The 19,965-nt window shown below is 38.4% G+C and overlaps 1 protein-coding gene and 1 pseudogene across 1 annotated transcript in view; one reads left to right on the top strand and one right to left on the bottom strand.

Annotated features, from left to right (window-relative positions):
• The window catches only part of DPY19L4 (dpy-19 like 4), a 57,642-nt gene extending 42,141 nt beyond the window's left edge, over positions 1 to 15,501 (bottom strand). Inside the window, exons 1-3 of the mRNA XM_068525649.1 lie at positions 15,384 to 15,501; positions 9,813 to 9,923; positions 426 to 550 (exon numbers count right to left, since the gene is read on the bottom strand). Coding sequence (XP_068381750.1) covers positions 426 to 550; positions 9,813 to 9,923; positions 15,384 to 15,399 — 252 coding nt within the window. The 5' untranslated portion in view covers positions 15,400 to 15,501. The remainder of the gene's footprint in view (positions 1 to 425; positions 551 to 9,812; positions 9,924 to 15,383) is intronic.
• On the top strand, positions 6,830 to 7,939 carry LOC137751189 (nucleosome assembly protein 1-like 1 pseudogene; annotated as a pseudogene).
• Positions 15,502 to 19,965: the final 4,464 nt, after the last annotated feature.

The following is a 19,965-nucleotide window of genomic DNA, read 5'->3' as shown; positions in this document are numbered from 1 at the left end:
CTGTTATGTCTGCTAATCATTTTCAGCACCTCAAAACATTCTAATCTAAAAATTAAAATATTTTGTTGCTGAAACTTCCACAGACTGTTTCTTAAATGTAAACTACCAAAACTACTAAAAAGCTGACTAAACTTCATAACATTTCACTGTCATCAAAAGTCCTGATAAATCAATTGCATGAAGGAAAGCCCCCTCATAATTTCTGTTCTACCACCTTGAAATACATTCTATTAAATTTTTCAAGGTTGATACTGTGACTCAAAACAGCTTCTATACCATTTTGTTCCTACTGGCTTACAGCTGTAACATTAAGAAAGCACTTGTCACACTTATCATGCATATGTTTTGGCTCCCTGGAAAACACATTTAAATTAACATTAAATATTAAAACAAACGTTCATATGTTCAAAATTCTTTCTTCTTACCTGCCTGTTGGAAAACCAGAATTTCCGTTCATGGTATGCTGATAAATAGAGAGCATACATCATACCACTAGTAACTGCTGCAAGACTGCCAATGAATATCTTTGCAAAGCGCTGAAATAATATATCTGAAAAAGCATATTAAAAGTGATCAGTTGTGGATATTTATATTTATGGACTTCTATTAAAAAGAAAAAGTAATCAAAGGTTGTATGTATCCTTGATATGATGTGACAAAAATGGCATTCTAACTCTGTGGTCTTCTTCCCCAAAACCCATAATCCCAGTCTAATCATTAGAAAAACAGCAGGCAAATTCCAAGGGAGGGCCATCCTACAATATACTCGACCAGTACTCCTCAAAACTGTCAAGGTCATCAAAAACAAGGAAAGTCTGAGAACTGTCACAGCCAAGAGAAGTCTAAGGAGACATGATAACTATATGTAATGTGGTATCCTGGATGTGATCCTGGAACAGAAAAGGACATTAGATAAACACTAAGGAAATATGAATAAAGTATGGACTTTAGTTAAAAATAATGTATCAATATAAGTTCATTAATTGTAACAAATGTACCATACTAATATAAAATGTTAATAATAGGGAAAATTCGGGGGGGCATGTAAAATGGGAACTCTGTACTATACCGTCTGCTCAATTCTTCTATAAATTTAAAATTAAAGTCTACTAATTTAAAAAAGGAATAAAAGGAACGTACTACCAAATATCTAGAGAAAAAAAAAGGTTCATTCAGAATTACTATTGTTATTTCTTTCCTTATCAAGAAATTTTTTTATTGAGGAATAATTTACATCCTATAAATTACATACAGCTCTTTAAATTGTACAATTCAATGACTTTTGATGATTACGTATTTAAAACATCATATACAACATCATATACAAAGTATTCACATTATATATATGTAAATACATTTTTTAAAAAACATTATTTATTTATTTATTTATTTATTGGCCGTGTTGGGTCTTCGTTGCGGCGAGCGGGGGCTACTCTTCGTTGCAGTGCGCGGGCTTCTCATTGCAGTGGCTTCTCTTGCTGCGGAGCATGGGCTCTAGGCGCGTGGGCTTCAGTAGTTGTGGCACATGGGCTCTACTAGAGCGCAGGCTCAGTAGTTGTTGCACACGGGCTTACCTGCTCCGCGGCATGTGGGATCTTCACGGACCAGGGCTTGAACCCTTGTCCCCTGCATTGGCAGGCAGATTCTCAACCACTGCACCCCCAGGGAAGCTCCTATGTAAATACTTTTTGACGAAAACATAAAACACATTTGAATTTTCTACACACAGGATGATTTAGTCCTGCTATAGCTATTAACTATAATTCAGTATAATAATAGCAAATACTATATGATTTCACTTATATGTGGAATCTAAAAAACAAAACAAATGAACAAACATAACAAAACAGAAACAGTGTCATAGATACAGAGAACAAACAGGTGGTTGCCAAAGCGCAGAGAGGTGGGGGAGGAGAGAAATAGGTGAGGGAGATTAAGAGGTACAAACTTCCAGTTGCAAAATAAATGAATAACAGGTATGAAATGTACAGTGTGGGGAATATAGTCAATAATTATAGTGACAGATGACAACCTGACTTACGGTGGTGATCATTTTGAAATCTACAGAAATAGCAAATCACTATGTTGTGTAACAGGAACTAACACAGTATTGTAGGTCAATTATACTTCAAAAACAAACAAACTCATAGAGAAAAAGATCAGACTGTGGTTACCAGAGGTGAGAGATGGGGGAGAGGGAACTGAATGAAGGCAGTCAAAATTACAAACTTCCAGCTGTAAGATAAATAAGTACTAGGGATGTAATGTACAATATGATAAATATAATTAATACTGCTGTATGTTACATATGAAAATTGTTAAGAAAGTAAAATCTTAAGAGTTCTCATCACAAGGAAAAAATTTTTTTTCTATTTCTTTAATTTTGTATCTATACGAGGTGTTCACTAAACTTTTGTGATAATCATTTCATGATGTATGCAAGTCAAATCATTATGCTTATACAGTGCTGTATGTCAATTATATCTCAATAAAACTATAGGGGAAAAAAAAGATTCAGTAAATTAAGCCCAGGCCTGAAGGCCCAAAGCCCAGTGTTACATTATTAAATGACTGAGAGGTTTGTAAAAACAAACTTGTTGACTTATTAACTTGGCTAAACTAAAATCTTAGCTATTTTCAAAACATTATTTAATAAATATTAATTTGTATAGCATACTAGAGACATGAAATAGAATAACTAGCTAGATATCACTAAATTAATAAGAATTATATTCAAAGTGCTTGAAAGACACTACCCAATAAATCAAACATTAGAATCAGGGAATTCCCTGGAGGTCCAGTGGTTAGGACTCTGCGCTTTCACTGCCAAGGGCGCGGATTCAATCCCTGGTCAGGGAACTAAGATCCCACAAGGCTTGCGGTGCAGCCAAAAAATAAAAATAAATAAATAAACAAAATACAAATTAAAAAAAAAATCAGCATGACACAATTGCTTTAAAATTACTGCTTTCCAACTGACAAAGGATTAATCTCCAAAATATACAAGCAGCTCATGCAGCTCAATATCAAAAAAACAAACAACCTAATCCAAAAATGGGCAGAAGACCTAAACAGAACATTTCTCCAAAGAAGATATACAGATTGCCAACAAACACATTAAAGGATGCTCAACATCACTAATCATTAGAGAAATGAAAATCAAAACTACAATGAGGTATCACCTCACACGGGTCAGAATGGCCATCATCAAAAAATCTGCAAACAGTAAACACTGGAGAGGATGTGGAGAAAAGGGATTCCTCTTGCACTGCTGGTGGGAATGTAAATTGATACAATCACTATGGAAAACAGTACGGAGGTTCCTTAAAAAACTAAAAATAGAACTACCGTATGACCCAGCAATCCCACTACTGGGCATATACCCTGAGAAAACCATAATTCAAAAGAGACATGTACCAAAATGTTCATTGCAGCTCCATTTACAATAGCCAGGACATGGAAGCAACCTAAGTGTCCACTGACAGATGAATGGATAAAGAAGATGTGGCACATATATACAGTGGAATATTACTCAGCCATAAAAAGAAATGAAATTGAGTTATTTGTAGTGAGGTGGATGGACCTGGAGTCTGTCATACAGAGTAAAGTAAGTCAGAAAGAGAAAAACAAATACTGTATGCTAACACATATATATGGAAACTAAAAACAAAAAATGGTTCTGAAGAACCCAGGGGCAGGACAGGAATAAAGATGCAGACATAGAGAATGGACTTGAGGACATGGGGAGGGGGAATGGTAAGCTGGGACAAAGTGAGAGTGTGGCATGGACATATATACACTACCAAATGTAAAATAGATAGCTAATGGGAAGCAGCTGCATAGCACAGGGAGATCAGCTCAGTGCTTGGTGACCACCTAGAGGGGTGGGATAGGGAGAGTGGGAGGGAGATGCAAGAGGGAGGGGATATGGGGATATATGTGTACATACAGCTGATCCACTTTGTTATATAGCAGAAACTAACACAACATTGTAAAGTAATTATACTCCAATAAAGATGTTAAATAAATAAATAAATAAATTAATTAAATAAAATCACTGCTTCCAATAGTATGTGTAAAGTATTTGGCCTGGCACATAGTAAGAGATCAGTAAATACTATCAATAGGTATTATAATTGGGCTACAGAAGCATACTTGCAAAAATATATGACAGTTAATTAAAGCAATGTTGACACAATGTAAACTATAAACAGACTAATAAAAAAACTTACCTACCATGGCAATTTGGTAAAAGTGCTACAAAGTTCCTAAATATATATCTTTTCCTGTTTTTTTTTTAATTAAGTCTTGGACAATGACAAATTAATCCTAATTATCAAAGGCTATTACAAAAAATATATTCAACCAAATCTTATATATAAATGCCTTACCTTAGTGCTATTTTGTTTTTGAAAGATTTTGTAAAGCGTCAAAGCTGGAATCAAGCTATCAGTGTTTGGTATAAGTGTATATATTTTAGAGAAAATACAGAGCTCTGGGCCCTGAAAATTATTTATTAAAAAATTATCACGGGGGACTTCCCTGGTAGCACAGTGGTTAAGAACCCATCTGCTAATGCAGGGGACACAGGTTCGATCCCTGGTCTCGGAAGATCCCACATGCTGCGGAGCAACTAAGCCCGCATGCCACGACTACTGAGCCTGTGTGCCGCAACTACTAAAGCCCGCACACCTAGAGCCCGTGCTCCTCAACAAGAGAAGCCACCACAATGAGAAGCCCATGCACCACAACGAAGAGTAGCCCCCGCTCACCGCCAACTAGAGAAAGCCTGCATGTAGCAACAAAGATCCAATGCAGCCAAAAAATAAATAAATAAATAATAAGTAAATTTATTAAAAAAAAGTTATCATGGGCATTCCCTGGTGGCCTAGTGGTTAGGATTCCAGGCTTTCACTGCCGTGGCCCAACCAGGGTTCAATCCCTGGTCAGGGAACTGAGATCCGGCAAGCCACGCGGCCAAAAGAAAAAAAAAAAATTGTAGGACTCAATTTCACAAAAAGTGAAAAAAAGAAAAGAAAAAAGTATAAATACATTGAAAAAAATATAAGCAGTAGTTGCCAAAATTTTAAGAATAGTTATTATCCACTGGAATTATGCATATATTTTCATTATATTTATCTCTATTTTCACATTTTCTACCCTAAAAATATATTTTTGTAACCAGGGGAAAATACTGTTTTATAGGAGCTATCTCTAAATTGTTTAAATACCTTTCTTATACTGTATTTTCCAAAACGTTTTAAATGATCACTCTATTAGTCAGCTTTGCTGTAGTAAAAAAGTGACCCCTATATTACCAGTGGCTTACAGAACAAATATTTAATTCTCATTCATGTTACTGTGGGTTTGGGGTCAGCAGTCACTCTCCACTCAATTCCAGACTTTAGATTAGCTGTGGCTCTTCTTGTATCTTCAGAATTCCAGAATGGAATCAGTCCCTATTTGGGACATGCTGTTCTCATTACAGAGGAAAAGAGCAGGAGAACAGGCAAAAACATACAATGCCTCTTACAATTTCTGGTCAGAACTAGTACACTGCTACTTCCACTCACATTCCATTGGCCCAGGAAAGTCACATGGATAAACCTGACAATGGGGTAGGGAAGTATACTCCACTTCAGAGAGGCAATCCAAATCACATGGTAATGGGAAGGAATGTATAATCCACTTTCAGGGCAGGGAGAAAACATTTGGGAACAATAGAAGGATCCACCAGGGTTTGCCCCATTAGTCACAAATGTCTACTTCCCTCCCAAAGGCAAAACACACTCACTCCTTCTCAAGAAAGATACCTGGGACTTCCCTGGTGGCGCAGTGGTTAAGAATTCGCCTGCCACACAGAATTCGTTGCTGCACACAAGCTTTCTCTAGTTGTGGCGAGCAGGGGCTACTCTTAGTTGCGGTGCACAGGCTTCTCATTGCGGTGGCTTCTCTTGTTGTGGAGCACAGGCTCTAGGCGTGCAGGGTTCAGTAGCTGTGGCACATGCGCTCAGTAGTTGTGGCTCATGGGCTCTAGAGCACAGGCTCAGTAGTTGTGGCGCACGGGCTTGGCTGCTCCATGGCATGTGGGATCTTCCCGGACCAGGGCTTGAACCCGTGTCCCCTGCACTGGCAGGCTGATTCTTAACCACTGCGCCACCAGGGAAGCCCTGATTCTGTGCATTTTATGATATGTTAGTTATATCTTAATTTTTAAAAATTAAATCATTCATTTTTGCAAAGAAAATAACAATTTTGTTGGCTTTTTACCTACTTGATTCCAGTCAACTCCATACTCCAATAACTATACCCACAATTCTTCCTCTACATATGCCTCTCTCAAAGATTTAACTACAAGTATTTTGAGCTTATGAAGCTTTGTTTATTTGTCACAAAAGCCACACCCTTTGTTCTTTTTCCCTGAGTGCTTTATTCAACTGAAAGGAGTTACTAGGAGCTACTTTAATCCATTCATACATTTTAACAAACTATGTGACAGTCATGCCCTTGATTTGAGTGTTGCCCTAAGGATTCGTCTTAATCAGCCTTTGTTACTTAAAGTATTTCTCAATTTTATTGAATATTTTTTGCTAGTTGAAAAGACAAACAATACTAATTTCAACACTACAAGCCCCAGAAATTTTGGATTCCTATTTTCCTCTTCATTCCTGATTGCAAATGGGCCAATTCTGTTCTAACGTATCTCTTTCCTGTAATCAAAAGTAGCTGATAGCTTCTGCTCCTCCCACCGCCGCCCTGAGTCACTGCCTGCGCAGCTCTGGCCGCCTGGCTCCCCCCGCTAGCCACTGATATTTGGCATTCATACAACATGGCAGACATCGACAACTTGTCTAGGGTAGTTAAAAGATGTGTGAATGGCTCTCAAAAACCTTCAAGTTAAATGTGCACAGATAGAAGCCAAGTTCTATGAGGAGGTTCATGATCTTGAAAGAAAGTATGCTGTGCTCTATCAGCCTCTATTTGATAAGCGATTTGAGATCATTAATGCCATTTATGAACCTATAGAAGAAGAATGTGAATGGAAACCAGATGAGGAAGATAAAATTTCGGAGGAGCTAAAATAAAAGGCCAAGATTGTAGATGACAAAATGGATGAAGAAAAAGAAGACCCCAAGGGAATTCCTGAATTTTGGCTGACCATGTTTAAGAATGTTGACTTGCTCAGTGATATGGTTCAGGAACGTGATGAACCTATTCTGAAGCACTTGAAAGATATTAAAGTGAAGTTCTCAGATGCTGGTCAGCCTATGAGTTTTGTCTTAGAATTTCACTTTGAACCCAATGAATATTTGACAAATGAAGGGTTGACAAAGACATATAGGATGAGGTCAGAACCAGATGATTCTGATCCTTTTTCTTTTGATGGACCAGAAATTATGGGTTGTACAGTGTGCCAGATAGATTGGAAAAAAGGGAAGAATGTCACTTTGAAAACCATTAAGAAGAAACAGAAACACAAGGGATGTGGGACAGTTCGTACTGTGACCAAAAAAATTTCTAATGACTCTTTCTTTAATTTTTTTGCCCCTCCTGAAGTTCCTGAGAGTGGAGATCTGGATGATGATGCTGAAGCTATCCTTGCTGTGGACTTTGAAATTGGTCACTTTTTACGTGAGCGTATAATCCCAAGATCAGTGTTATACTTTATTGGAGAAGCTATTGAAGATGATGATGATGATTATGATGAAGAAGGTGAAGAAGCAGATGAGGAAGGGGAAGAAGAAGGAGATGAGGAAAATAATCCAGACTATGACCCAAAGAAGGATCAAAACCCAGCAGAGTGCAAGCAGCAGTGAAGCAGGATGTATGTGGCCTTGAGGATAACCTGCACTGGTCTACCTTCTGCTTCCCTGGAAAGGATGAATTTACATCATTTGACAAGCTTATTTCAAGTTTTTTGCTATTTGTTTGTTTGCTCGTTTTTGTTTTTTGCAGTCTAAAATAAAAATGTCAAAAAAAAAAAAGCCGCTGATAATCAAGGTACTCTAGTAGTATTCTGTTTGTGATCTTGTTACTTAAAATAATTTAAAAATTAGTATTAAAATTGCAGCTATTCACAGGAAACAGTTTTATAAAATGTTTTGTCATGCACAGATGGATTATTATTTTCCAGCTCCCAAAAAGTTTTCTTGCTGCTAACCTTTGAACTAGATCTGTAGGTGACTCACTGCCTTTATCTTATGTGAGCAAATTTATATAAATGGCCCCTGAACTCCCTATAGGAAAGAATCTATTTATGAAAGATGTTCAGCTCCTAAGGATGGCATATTCTCCAAAGCCACTTTCAGATATGCTTCAGAAGGATAACAGAAATGGAAGGACCTCCAGAGGATGAAGCCAAGGACGACAAAGAACAATGAACTGGGAAACTACTTCCAAGGAAAACAACTAGGGCCTAATCAAGAAACATTCCCTACCCCAGAGGAGGAAGACCTCATATTTACCTAGTAGGATTTCAAAATTGCTATGGACCAGTGGTTAATGTGTCTCTCGCTCTTCCTCTTTCTGAATGGAAGCATTTATTTTGATATCCTATCCCCATCCAAAAGTGTATAATGGGAGAGGGAGCATGTGCTTTGCTAAGAAAAGCCTGCTTACAAGGTAGGCTCTTGGCAGGCATCTGGGACCCTGGATTTCAAAAGGGTTCCTACCATTTTCTACTGAGTAGTTTACTGTGCCTAACTTATTTGTGCAAACAGTGTGGTTCATACATACTGCTTTCCTTCTGGGACTCTAGAATTTTCCTACTCATTAAGCAGAGGCTACATGGCCAGCCACCAGTAAAAACCCTGAGCAGAGTTGCTAATAAGCTTCCCAGGTAGACAAACCTACAAATGTCACAATTTGATCCTGAAGGAATTATGCATTAGTCTTCCTATGTGACTTGGAAGCTTCTGCCTAGTTTCTTGCAGTCTTCAGCCCATAGGCCCTTTCCCTTTGCTGATTTTGTTTTGTACTGTTCACCGTAATAAATTATAGCTGTGAATATGACTAAATTCTGAGACCTGTGACTCCTTCTAAGCTCTAAACATGGGGGTGTTCTTGGGGACCCCTGACACAGAGCAGATAACTTGTCTTTTTAATTCATAGGTCTCTGGATTGAATGAGTCATAGCTGACCCTGATGAAGATAACAAGACCTTGGGCTTCAAGACTGATGCCCTGACTGGATAAGACTGAATGTCCTCCTTGGGGTCGGGGAGGTACCAAGTATATTTTGTCTGAGGGAGACAAGTAAATATTTATGACCAAAAGGCCAGAATGTGGTAGACTGTTATTATTATTCCCAACTATTTTGTCCTTTCCTATAAAAAGATTTTTCATCCCTGCCTATTACCATGTGACTTGCCATGCTTCCCTGTAGTAAGACTAAACTTCTCCATCCCACTGTCTAGACTGATTATATGACTTGGTTGGGCCAACAGAATGTGAGTACAAGTGACAGTGTGCCAGTTCAGCAGAAACTTTAAGAGGTACTGCATGACTCTGCCTGTTTTCCTGCTCTTTTTCTCTGCCACAAGAAAAATACATCCCAAATAGGGATTCTGCCTTCATGACATGAAGCTACATCAGCCAACCTACAGCCGCAACATGTAATGTTGATCAGAAATAAATGTTTTTCGTAAGCCAGTGAGACTTAGGAATTGTTCTACAGCAAAACCTAATGAAAGTCGACCAATATCACCACATACTTAAGACAAAATATGTTTATACATTTGAAATATTAATGTAAAATATATTACTTAACATAACTATTTTTGTAATAGCACAAAAACTCCAAATCTAACTTACGTTTTGGAACTCTTTCAGGAATTGCAGTATTGTTGATTTTCTCTTCTTTGGCAGATTCTTTATTTTCTGAAGACTTTGGCTTTTTTCTTTGGCGCAGTTCTATAGTTGGTCCTTAAAATATTTGAGAAGTTATTGCAATGTATGTATCAAATTATTCTGTCTATATCTCGAACTGATTTACTTTTATTATACTTAGGCAAAAGTCCCATGAAGAACTATTTGTACCAAAGATAACTTTCTTCATAATTATTTTAGCACTCCCCGCAAAACTTTCTTTTACTACAAACAGACAATATAAGTTCTGCCTCCAACTCGTGCTTTCAGAGTCCTACTGATAAACTGAGCTCTTCTCCTGAAATGATGCTATTTTTAAAATATCCCAAAATAAGTAAACTCTTTTCCAGAATGACTGGAGAACAAAGTGTTATTTAATAAATTAGCTTATTATTCTAGTTACCTGAGAGAATAACATGCATCATTCATGAGTTAACAATTTTTTTTAAATAAAAATAAAATAAAATACATTGATCATAAAACTATACTTCATTTTTTTAAAATAAATTTTATTTACTTATTTATTTTTGTCTGCATTGGGTCTTTGCTGCTGCACGTGGGTTTTCTCTAGTTGCGGTGAGCGGGGGCTACTCTCATTGCGATGGCTTCTTTTGTTGCAGAGCACAGGCTCTAGGCACGAGGGCTTCAGTAGTTGTAGCACATGGGCTCAGTAGTTGTGGCTCGCGGGCTCTAGAGCGCAGGCTCAGCAGTTGTGGCTCACAGGCTTAGTTGCTCCGCAGCATGTGGGATCTTCCCGGACCAGGGCTCGAACCCATGTCCCCTGCATTGGCAGGCGGATTCTTAATGACTGCGCCACCAGGGAAGTCCTATACTTCATTTTTAAAAATAATCCTAAAGATTCTAGAGAATTTCAGTGCTGTGGTATCATTATCATTCAACAGTCTTAGAGATTTAGGTATTGGAAAATAGGCTGAACCTATAAAAATCCCTATATTTGGGGAACTCTCAGAAATTTTCCCAAAATTAGAGTATCTACTCTTTCTATACCCGATTAAAAAAATGTAATGCAGAAAGTACCTCCAAATCAGTAAACTAAATTCCAAATTAAACAGGAATTTACGATATTCAACTTAGCTATTTTTCCTCCCTAGAGTTAATTATGAGGTAGACTATGTCATGCAGATGTAAGATACTATGATGGGCTGTCAAGGTTTCAGGTGGTACAAGAACTTATCTCCTTCTAAGAGAAGCAGAGAAGAGTTTTTTCTTTTCTCTCAGTAATGGCTTAAGGCTAGGAAAAATCAGCCTAAAAAGAGGAGTTAAAAAAGGAGAAATGAATCAGCTACTGTTGCTGATGGTCAGATGGCTGATTCTCTAACTTTACTGTGGAAAATGAGTAAAATGGATTTTAAAGTAGCTTCAAAGCAAATTCACATGTTTGCTAAAATATCCTTAAACACTGACACACTGAGGGAAATAATACTGTATATTTAGTGGATTCTGTCTGACTAGTTAATTTTTAACCATTTTTATACTATTTATCATTTATTTTATAATCATGTTAAGTAGTAAAGTCAGTGAATACATTAGAAAATGACATTATTAGAAAAGCCATACCATGGATATTGAGTATTTTTGCATACAAAATATGGGACAACTAATAAATATTATTATATTCCTTCTTCATGATTTCCTTTTAATTTTCCTCCGCTGTGGGTTAAAGCAAAAGTAAGAAGCATTCAACAAGAATGAAAATTTATGTAAAGCCAAATGAAGTCTTCAAATGCAAGTTATTATTTTAAATTTTATTAAAAAAGAATACATGGAAAAAATATAACCACAAGACATATACTTAGTAGATACACTTGCATGATTAAACACATTAAGAGTACTGGATTAAAAAAAAAATTTAACTGGGTGATTTCAGAAATCAAGTTAACAAATCTATTGAGGAAGTTAACAAATTATGTGACCAATGGGTTAGATAGGGCTTTTTTTATTAGACAGTCTAAAAGCACACATTTAAGATAAAGATAATTTGGGAAGGAAGGGGATAGTCACATAAAAAAGTGTTCTTTACAAAAAGCTATCATTTTTCTTTTTAAAAAAATGTCTCTATAAAACTAATCACTTTACAAGGATTTTAACAAAGTGTTCTCTGTGCACATAAATGGTTTTTTTGTTTTGTTTTGTTTTTGTTTTTGTTTTTGGCCACAGTGCGCAGCATGCAGGATCTTAGTCCCCTGACCAGGGATGGAACCTGTGCCCCCTACAGGGGAAGCATGGAGCCTTAACCATTGGACCACCAGGGAATTTAACAAAAATTTTGCACAGAACCCCAAGTTATTTATGAAGTATATAAATCTTAGTCATCTCTCAGGAATCTGTATTAGCAATGTTTATCATACAAATAAATAATCTGTAAAGGATCTATAATACTGTATTTTCTTTATTATTATTTTTTTGGCCATGCCACACTGCTTGTGGGATCTTAGTTCCCTGACCAGGGATTGAACCCGGGCCCTCCAAAGTGAAAGCGCAGAGTCCTAACCACTGGACTGCCAGGGAATTCCAATACTACATTTTCTTGATTCTAAGAAGCCATATATTTTAAGATACTATTTGATAAGTTTTTCAAGGGGATAAATGGCACTACCATGTTAAATATGTGCATTGATTTTAAGACATGGCAATGTCAGTGGCATTAAATTGTGGGAGCAAAAAGTACTACTTGGGAAATACAGTAACCTTTTTAACCAATCTCTTCAATCTTGTCCCTAAATTTTTTGCCTGTGACCATAAATCAAAACTGACTGGATGCAAACTTTACCTCATTTCCTTTATATTGATCTTTTAACTTCATAATTGATAAACAAAGCCCAGAATCTTTAGGTGGATAAGTAACAAAGGCCAAAGCAGTGGACAAACTAGATTATTAATCCTGATAGGAAAGCTCTGGGATAGAATCCAGGTTTCCTTTTCACTATCTTATACTTTTAGCATTGTAAAGAAAAAGTCAAAGTAGTAAATCAACTATATTTCAATTAAAAAAAAAAAAAAAAAAGAGGGACTTCCCTGGTAGTACAGTGGTAAAGAATCTGCCTTCCAACGCAGGGGAAGCAGGTTCCATCCCTGATCGGGAAACTAGGATCCCACATGCCACGGGGCAACTAAACCCGTGCGCCACAACTACTGAGCCCACGCACCCTGGAGCCCGTGTGACAACTAGAGAGAGAAAACCCACACGCCACAACTAGAGAAAAGCCCGCACACTACAAAGAAAAATCCCGCATGCCTCAACGAAGACCCCACGTGCCGCAATTAAGACCCAACAGCCAAAATAAAGGAAGAAAAAAAAAAGAACCTGTCCATATCAAAAAATAAGGAATAAAAGAAGAAGTCAAATAAATAAAAATGATAACATAGCCACAAAAATAACCTGCTATTTCAGTCTCTGGCCCAGTGATCTTCACATAAGATAGTTAACAGGGCTACAAACAGGCTTGCAAATGCCCATCTAGACTATACATAGCAACTTCCAAGTGAATTGTGAACACTGTTCTGCTCAAGGCTATCACTTCTTCCTTTGCTCTAACATATCTTCCAGGAAACATAAATATAAATACCATGACCCTCTACAGCATCAAGAGAAGATGAGATTTCCCAAAGAGTATTTACTTAGAGAAAAGTGGGACAATGAAGAGGATCCAAGTGAACATGAATGATAAGTAAAAAGCGATACAGAGAACATCTGGATACAAGTAAAATAGACTATTTAGTCTAATTTTAATGCAGTGAATACAAATAACATGCATTTTGAAAAAAAGTATAGAGTGCCTAATAAATGGAAAGTACTCAGAATAATGCCTAGGACATAGACATGTTTACTATAAATATCATTACTAGATTACAATAAATGAGAATTACTCACTCATTGTTGACTATTATATCCCAGTACCTAACACATTAGACAGCTGAATATTTATGGAATTAAAAAATTTGTTGAATAAACTTTAACAAAATTTCAATCCATTAATTGTTCCAAGATGTATTTCATTGCTTTGGATTATCTATAATTCTACAAACAAAAATCATTTTTCATTTTATATCACAGAATTAAATTTCACAAACTTGTATGGTTTGTGAAACCATAACTGGTTCTACATCATACCTATTTGGTTAGGTGTAACTATAACCTCTTAAAACAATTTCTCATTTGCATGATATATAATATTAAAGACTTACTGCGGTATTAATTTTTTTATGCTTTAACTTAAGTGCTCATGGAAACATACAAGCTATCTCATCAACCTACCCCTAGAGATTTGCAGTTAGTCAGAAAAGGAAAAGATATCAAAAAATGTATTACATATACTGCAACCAAAGATAAAACCAAGGCAACAAACAGAATTACATTCTTCCTTATCAACTACAAAGAGTTTTGGTTTTGAAGCTGTTTTTAGGTAGAGTGTCTTAAATTTAGATCAGTTTTAACACAGGAAACTTAAGGAAGAGGAGGCAAATATGAAGCAAGAGGGAGCACAGGGACAGAGCAGCAAGTCACAGAGCAGCAAACAATTCTTACAATTAATTTTTTTTTTAATTGCTTTCCACTGAATTCTTGAAACTCCCTTCTTGCACTCTTGGTTCAGTAAGGCTTCAATCTAAATAGATCACATTCACAACCCCCCTCAGTAAGGTAAAAAGTCATGTTTTCCAAAAGGATGAAAAATCTAACTGCTCAGTCAAGAGACACCATTATACCTATGCCTGAAAGTAGCATGCCCATCATGAAGATATCATGACACGAATGTTTCCTATAACATCTCTAAGTTCCTCCCAACTCCCCATTTTTCCCTCATACCTATCGATTTCTATGAATTAATTTTCTTGGCATTGGCCCTGAAGGGGCATGAAAAGCTTTCTCCAGCCCACCCACTTTCACCTGAAAGCACTCCTGGCTTCCGGATCCCCCCAAAACCACTTGCATCCCTTCTCCCTTTGCCATCTCGCCCTAACCTGTAACTGAACTTGACCTTCTTCAGTTTCTGCTTGCTCATCCCCTCCCAATCCACCTTACCACGTCTACCCCAAGCCCTTGCCTCTTTTTGTCCCCTTGGCCTGCGGCTCCTCGTCAGAATCCACAGACCTCTAAAGAGCGCACTCAGACTGAGGGGCATTTGGTTAAACAACTATCCCTCTCGAAAATGCACTCAGTACCTAAACCTACATCTTCTAAACCAAAGTATGTCCCCCACCCCATTAATCATCTGCTCACAGCCCTCCCTCTCCACCACTCCCCCCCACGGGTTTCTCTCTTCCTACACGATTCCCAACTTCAAGCTCCACTTTTGCTTCCCACTAGAGCCGACACAACTTCGGGCTATTTACTCCGCTCCTCCTGAATTTCTCCACACACCTCCCCCCGCCGCCCCGCTCTTTCCCGCCGGACCGCCGCGGCCGCCCGCAGCCCCGGCCTCCGGGGCCCTCGAGTCCCCGCCCCTCTTTCCCGAGACCTCGGGCGACAGTAGGCGCGCTGGACCCCGGGGAGGTCACCTTCTTCCTCCGCCATCGTCCCCGCGGAGGCCGGGGCGCCCCTCCGGCTCCCGCGCGGCCCAGAGTCTCCCGCCCTCCGTGTTGCGGAACCCCTCGGCCTCCCCAGACCAGCTGCCGGCCGCCACGCCCCCACTTCCTGACCCGCCCCCCTCCGGTGTCGCGGCCAACCGCGTCCCCCCGGGCGGCCCTGGAACCAGAGTGCCGGGAGCGGAGGGCGGCCGGAGCGTTTGGCGGGCGCGCCTGGTCCTGCGCGGGCAGGAAGGCGGCTCTACGCGAAGTGGCACCGCCCACTGCTGGTGTTCCGGGCCCGCTTCCCCGCCTCCCCCGCCTCCCCCGTCCCCCACCGGAGGCGAGTGTGGGGGTCCCGCTGCAGCCCCTCCCCTCGCCCGTCCTCCCCGTAAAGGTGGGCGCCCGAGCGGGCTTTCTGGGGCTTTTGTGGTTGGACTCAGGTAGTAAGAGAATATCCAGATCCAGCCCGCATACCTGCCCCATTTTACAGAGAGGAAACTGAGGTGCAGCGAGTGTAAGTCACAAAGCTAGTCGGAGCCAGAACTGGAACCCAGGGCTCCTGCGTCCTCCGGGTGCTTTCAGAGCGAGGCAAAACCCTCTGGGTTGACGCGTTGGTTTAGTAAGCCGCTAGACATCTACAGGAAAGAAGCTTGTACTTGGAACTTAGTGTTTTTAACCACCCAAACTGGTTAAACAAATGTATTTGCATGATATTATTTTGAAAACAGTAATACTATGGTCAGTGCGGGGGAGGGGGTGCGTTTAGATATTCCACAACAATGGAACATAGTTTTAACTTGTTATACTGTTTGTCTTCACTTTTATTATATCTGGCATTCTCCAAATATACCAGGCTCTATCTCCCTCAACAGTACTAAGAAGTAATTTAGGAACTGACAAAATGCCCATTATAGAACGAGAGGAAAAAGGCACAAGAACTCACTGAAGTCATGGGGTTATTAAGGTTGTCCCATTCTTAGCAGGCAGCAAGAGTCTCCTTCCTTTATCAAGTTAGGATATTTGGGGAGAAGCTATCAGTTTTCAGTGCTGTGCAAAAACAGTTCCAGGAACTCTTTTTATGCCTTTGGTTGCTTGTAAATATGTCTTGCCTGTCAAACAGCACTGGACCAGAGTTAGAAACACGGGTGGAAGATACCAGTTGCCCAGAAAAGGCCTGGGTCAAAGCAGAGAGAACAAAACTGTTGGTCTTTGAAAACCACAAGAGCCCACGTACACAGCAGCAGATTTCAGTGCCCAGCTTATCAGATGACAAGCAGGCAGAGCTCCACCTCATGCGAGAACAATACAGTGGCCACTGAGGGCCACTGTTTTCCAAGTCTAGGGTCTTGAGGGGATGACCATTCCTCCTATAGTTCCTTCATGATCACCTCAAGGACTTAATTGTAAATTTAGGTATAATTTAAATTATACTGCATGCTCTATACAGTAGTGGAGACAGAGAAAAAAATAGCTTCTCAAAATCAAATGGAAACATGAAAGAAGAGAGATAGTTATTCAGTCTTTAGATACTAATCAGTGGAATCGTGATTGTGTTCCCTAGTAGAAACATTCTTCCCTTGAACCCTAAACCTCCACATAAGAGTAATGAGAATGGGTCATTTTACCCCTGAAATGGGTAATTTTGCTATGAGAAAAATAAGACATTTTTTGTTCAAAATATCAACTTATCCAAAAAGATGTACTCCTCACTGCTCAAGATGTTGCCTTGCAGCTGGCCGTATAGCTGAGCGTTCAGTAAGTCATTCCATAACTCGATAAGACCAGCTGCTTCCAGATAGTAATGCACATAACTAGTGGACACATGGTCCTAAGATAACTTCTGATTAGAACTTGATTGACCATTTTACGACTGCAAACCATGGGCTGCTAGTTTCCCATCCAGAATTTGAAGGGTTATTTCATTAGCCTTTGCCTCATCGTGACCAATCCTAAACACCTCAAATTTTCTCAAATGGTCTTTTATTTACAGTCCACTCTCAAAGAACAATATGATTTTCTGCCTCCCCTAGAAGTTTGAGGACCCCTTTAGTATGCTGTAGATATTTTTAGGGATTGATGTGAAATGCTTTGTTGTAAGTCTTTTAAGAAAATGTAGATTAGGAAGCTGTTGTAGTAAACTGGGTTAAAAATAAAGTCTTGAAATAAGGCAATGGAAATAAAAATGTTCAAAGAGAAGGGATTCAAAGATGCTGGAGGTAAATCTACAGGGCCTAGTGACAAATTGGATGTGATAAATGATGAGTTGAAATGATTCCTAAGGTTTCTATCTTAAAATTAATTATGTGTCTTCTGTGTGCCAAGTAGTTTGTTACCAGGATATGAGACAAATATAAAACAAAAGCCCCTGAAGACTTACCTACTTGAAACCAAAAAAATACAGGCAAAGTCTATTTTAAAAGCATTCTCCTATCCAATGCTTCACCTTATTATTAGTAACAATAATTAGTGTGAAATCTTTGCGTTAGTTCAGCTCTTCTTCTGTTAAAGATATGGAACTCTGTTTCATCTTTATTATGTCATAAATTTGTAATTATCCATTGATTAACATATTTAAATTATTTTCAAACACCATCTCCTTTGTGAAGTCTGAACCAAATATAATCAATTCATCTTTGAAAACGCATAACACTCTTACCACCATTATATCCTGGCTTGTATTTTGGTAATGTTTTATACCATTCTTTCAACTCTTTGAAACACATTGTAGACAAATATTTTGGTAACTGACTTAAAAGTTGTTGACAATAGTATTAGCTGTGGGTGTCTTAGAAGACCAACGTGATAAGCTGTATATTTTGCACTATCAACGAGAACTATGATTTGAAGCCGTTTTGTCTTAGCTTGTCACTAGTTCTACTTGTGACTATGGATTAATTTTTTTCTATGCCTTTTCTGTAAAAAAGGGGATAAGGGGCTACACTGTCAGTTGCTCCTGCAGTTATTTCTCAAGGAGGCCTCACTTCTTCCTCATTGTTTGAAGCTATGCGTCAGTGCCTCCTGAGTATATTTGCTCTATTTTCACTCATAAGGATCTGCTGTCTTCCTTTTCCACTGACTGGGAGAACTGCAATCATACAAACCAACAGAGTCAAACTGGGAACCATATAATCCTCCCTAGTGGGACACATTGAACAATGTGTGTTCTATTTAGATATTTTTGAATTAACATATTAAGCATCTTAGGACATTTTCTAAAGTACGTTTTTTTTCTACAGTTAAAACTCCTCCAGGAAGAGACTTTTTTCTTACCAAATTGATCATATGAAATAATATTCATAAATAAAGAAAAACATTGTTGGTACTAAGGGGCCTATTATCAAGATTTTCCCAGGCAAAGCTATTTTAGTAGACAAAGGTTGCTGACTTTGGACCAAGTTTCCATCCTCTCTTCTTTCAGATAAGTAAGCCCCCCAAATATTTGTGAAATTTAGTTGAATTGACTGTTAGAATTGCCAGGTAATATAGGACACTTTAGTATAATATGTTCCATGCAATATTTGGGCCAGACTTAAGCTAAAAATTATTTGTTGTTTATTTGAAATTTCCATTTAATTGAGTATCCTACTTTTGGTTTGATTTTTTGTTCCTCTGTTGACCCTATTTATGGATTGAGACTGCCCCCTCAGTGCTAGGAGCTCCCTAGCATTGATTACTCTTAGGCCTTCTGGGCACATGTAAATAACAGACTGAATTCTTTCTCACGATAGAGGAAAGGTAGTTAGATAGCAGATGGACTCTGAGTACCTCAGTTATTAATTCAGGAAAGAATCTGCCATTCCTAATGCCCTGATACATGAAATTGCTTCTGCTGTCTTCCCACCCTACAAAGGGCTCCAGCTAGAACTGGATGGGTCTAGTGCAGTCCTGGAGCTGCCATTGAACTGCTTCTTAGTCAACCAGCCAGTGCAGATGATTGACTGGGCATATCTAGACCTGCTGTTTGGAGGACTAATCACACTTCCAAAGTCTAGGTATCTTAAAACCAAAAGCATACAGTGATTGTGGGGGGAAAAATATTTCCCACCAATTATGACTTATCACCATAACAATTTATGTGTAACAGAGTAATGGCCATGATATACTTTTTTAATACAATAAAAAAACAAAAACCTGTTCATCAATTATGACATGATTTAAATATAGATATATTTTAAAAATCTTGTTAGAATCCTAGATAGGCACTCTGGTTGAGAATAGGACCCTGAAAAGCCAGTAGTACTATGAGTCCTGGAGATGGCAGAAGCAGCTGAAATCATGTTCAGGTAAATTTCACACCAAACTCTCTCTTTGGATGTGTATATCAATGTGAAATGCAACTCTCTGAATTTGTACCTCAGTGTAAAAAGCATACTATTAATAACTAGATTAATACTAACATTTTAAACATTTTTAAACGGTGCTAAAGAAAAACAATTTTTGATTTTTAACATTTAAATTTGTAAACAACTCTAAAAGAAAACTGTATAAAGCACATTAGTTTTCACCTGCAGGAATGAACATACATTAATTCATTCAATAGATATTTATTGTATATATCCCAAGGGCTGGCTAG

This window comes from Eschrichtius robustus, chromosome 17 (genome assembly GCF_028021215.1).
Source record: "Eschrichtius robustus isolate mEscRob2 chromosome 17, mEscRob2.pri, whole genome shotgun sequence".
NCBI classification, from domain to species: domain Eukaryota; kingdom Metazoa; phylum Chordata; class Mammalia; order Artiodactyla; family Eschrichtiidae; genus Eschrichtius; species Eschrichtius robustus.
This window is presented reverse-complemented; position numbering and strand designations above follow the sequence as displayed.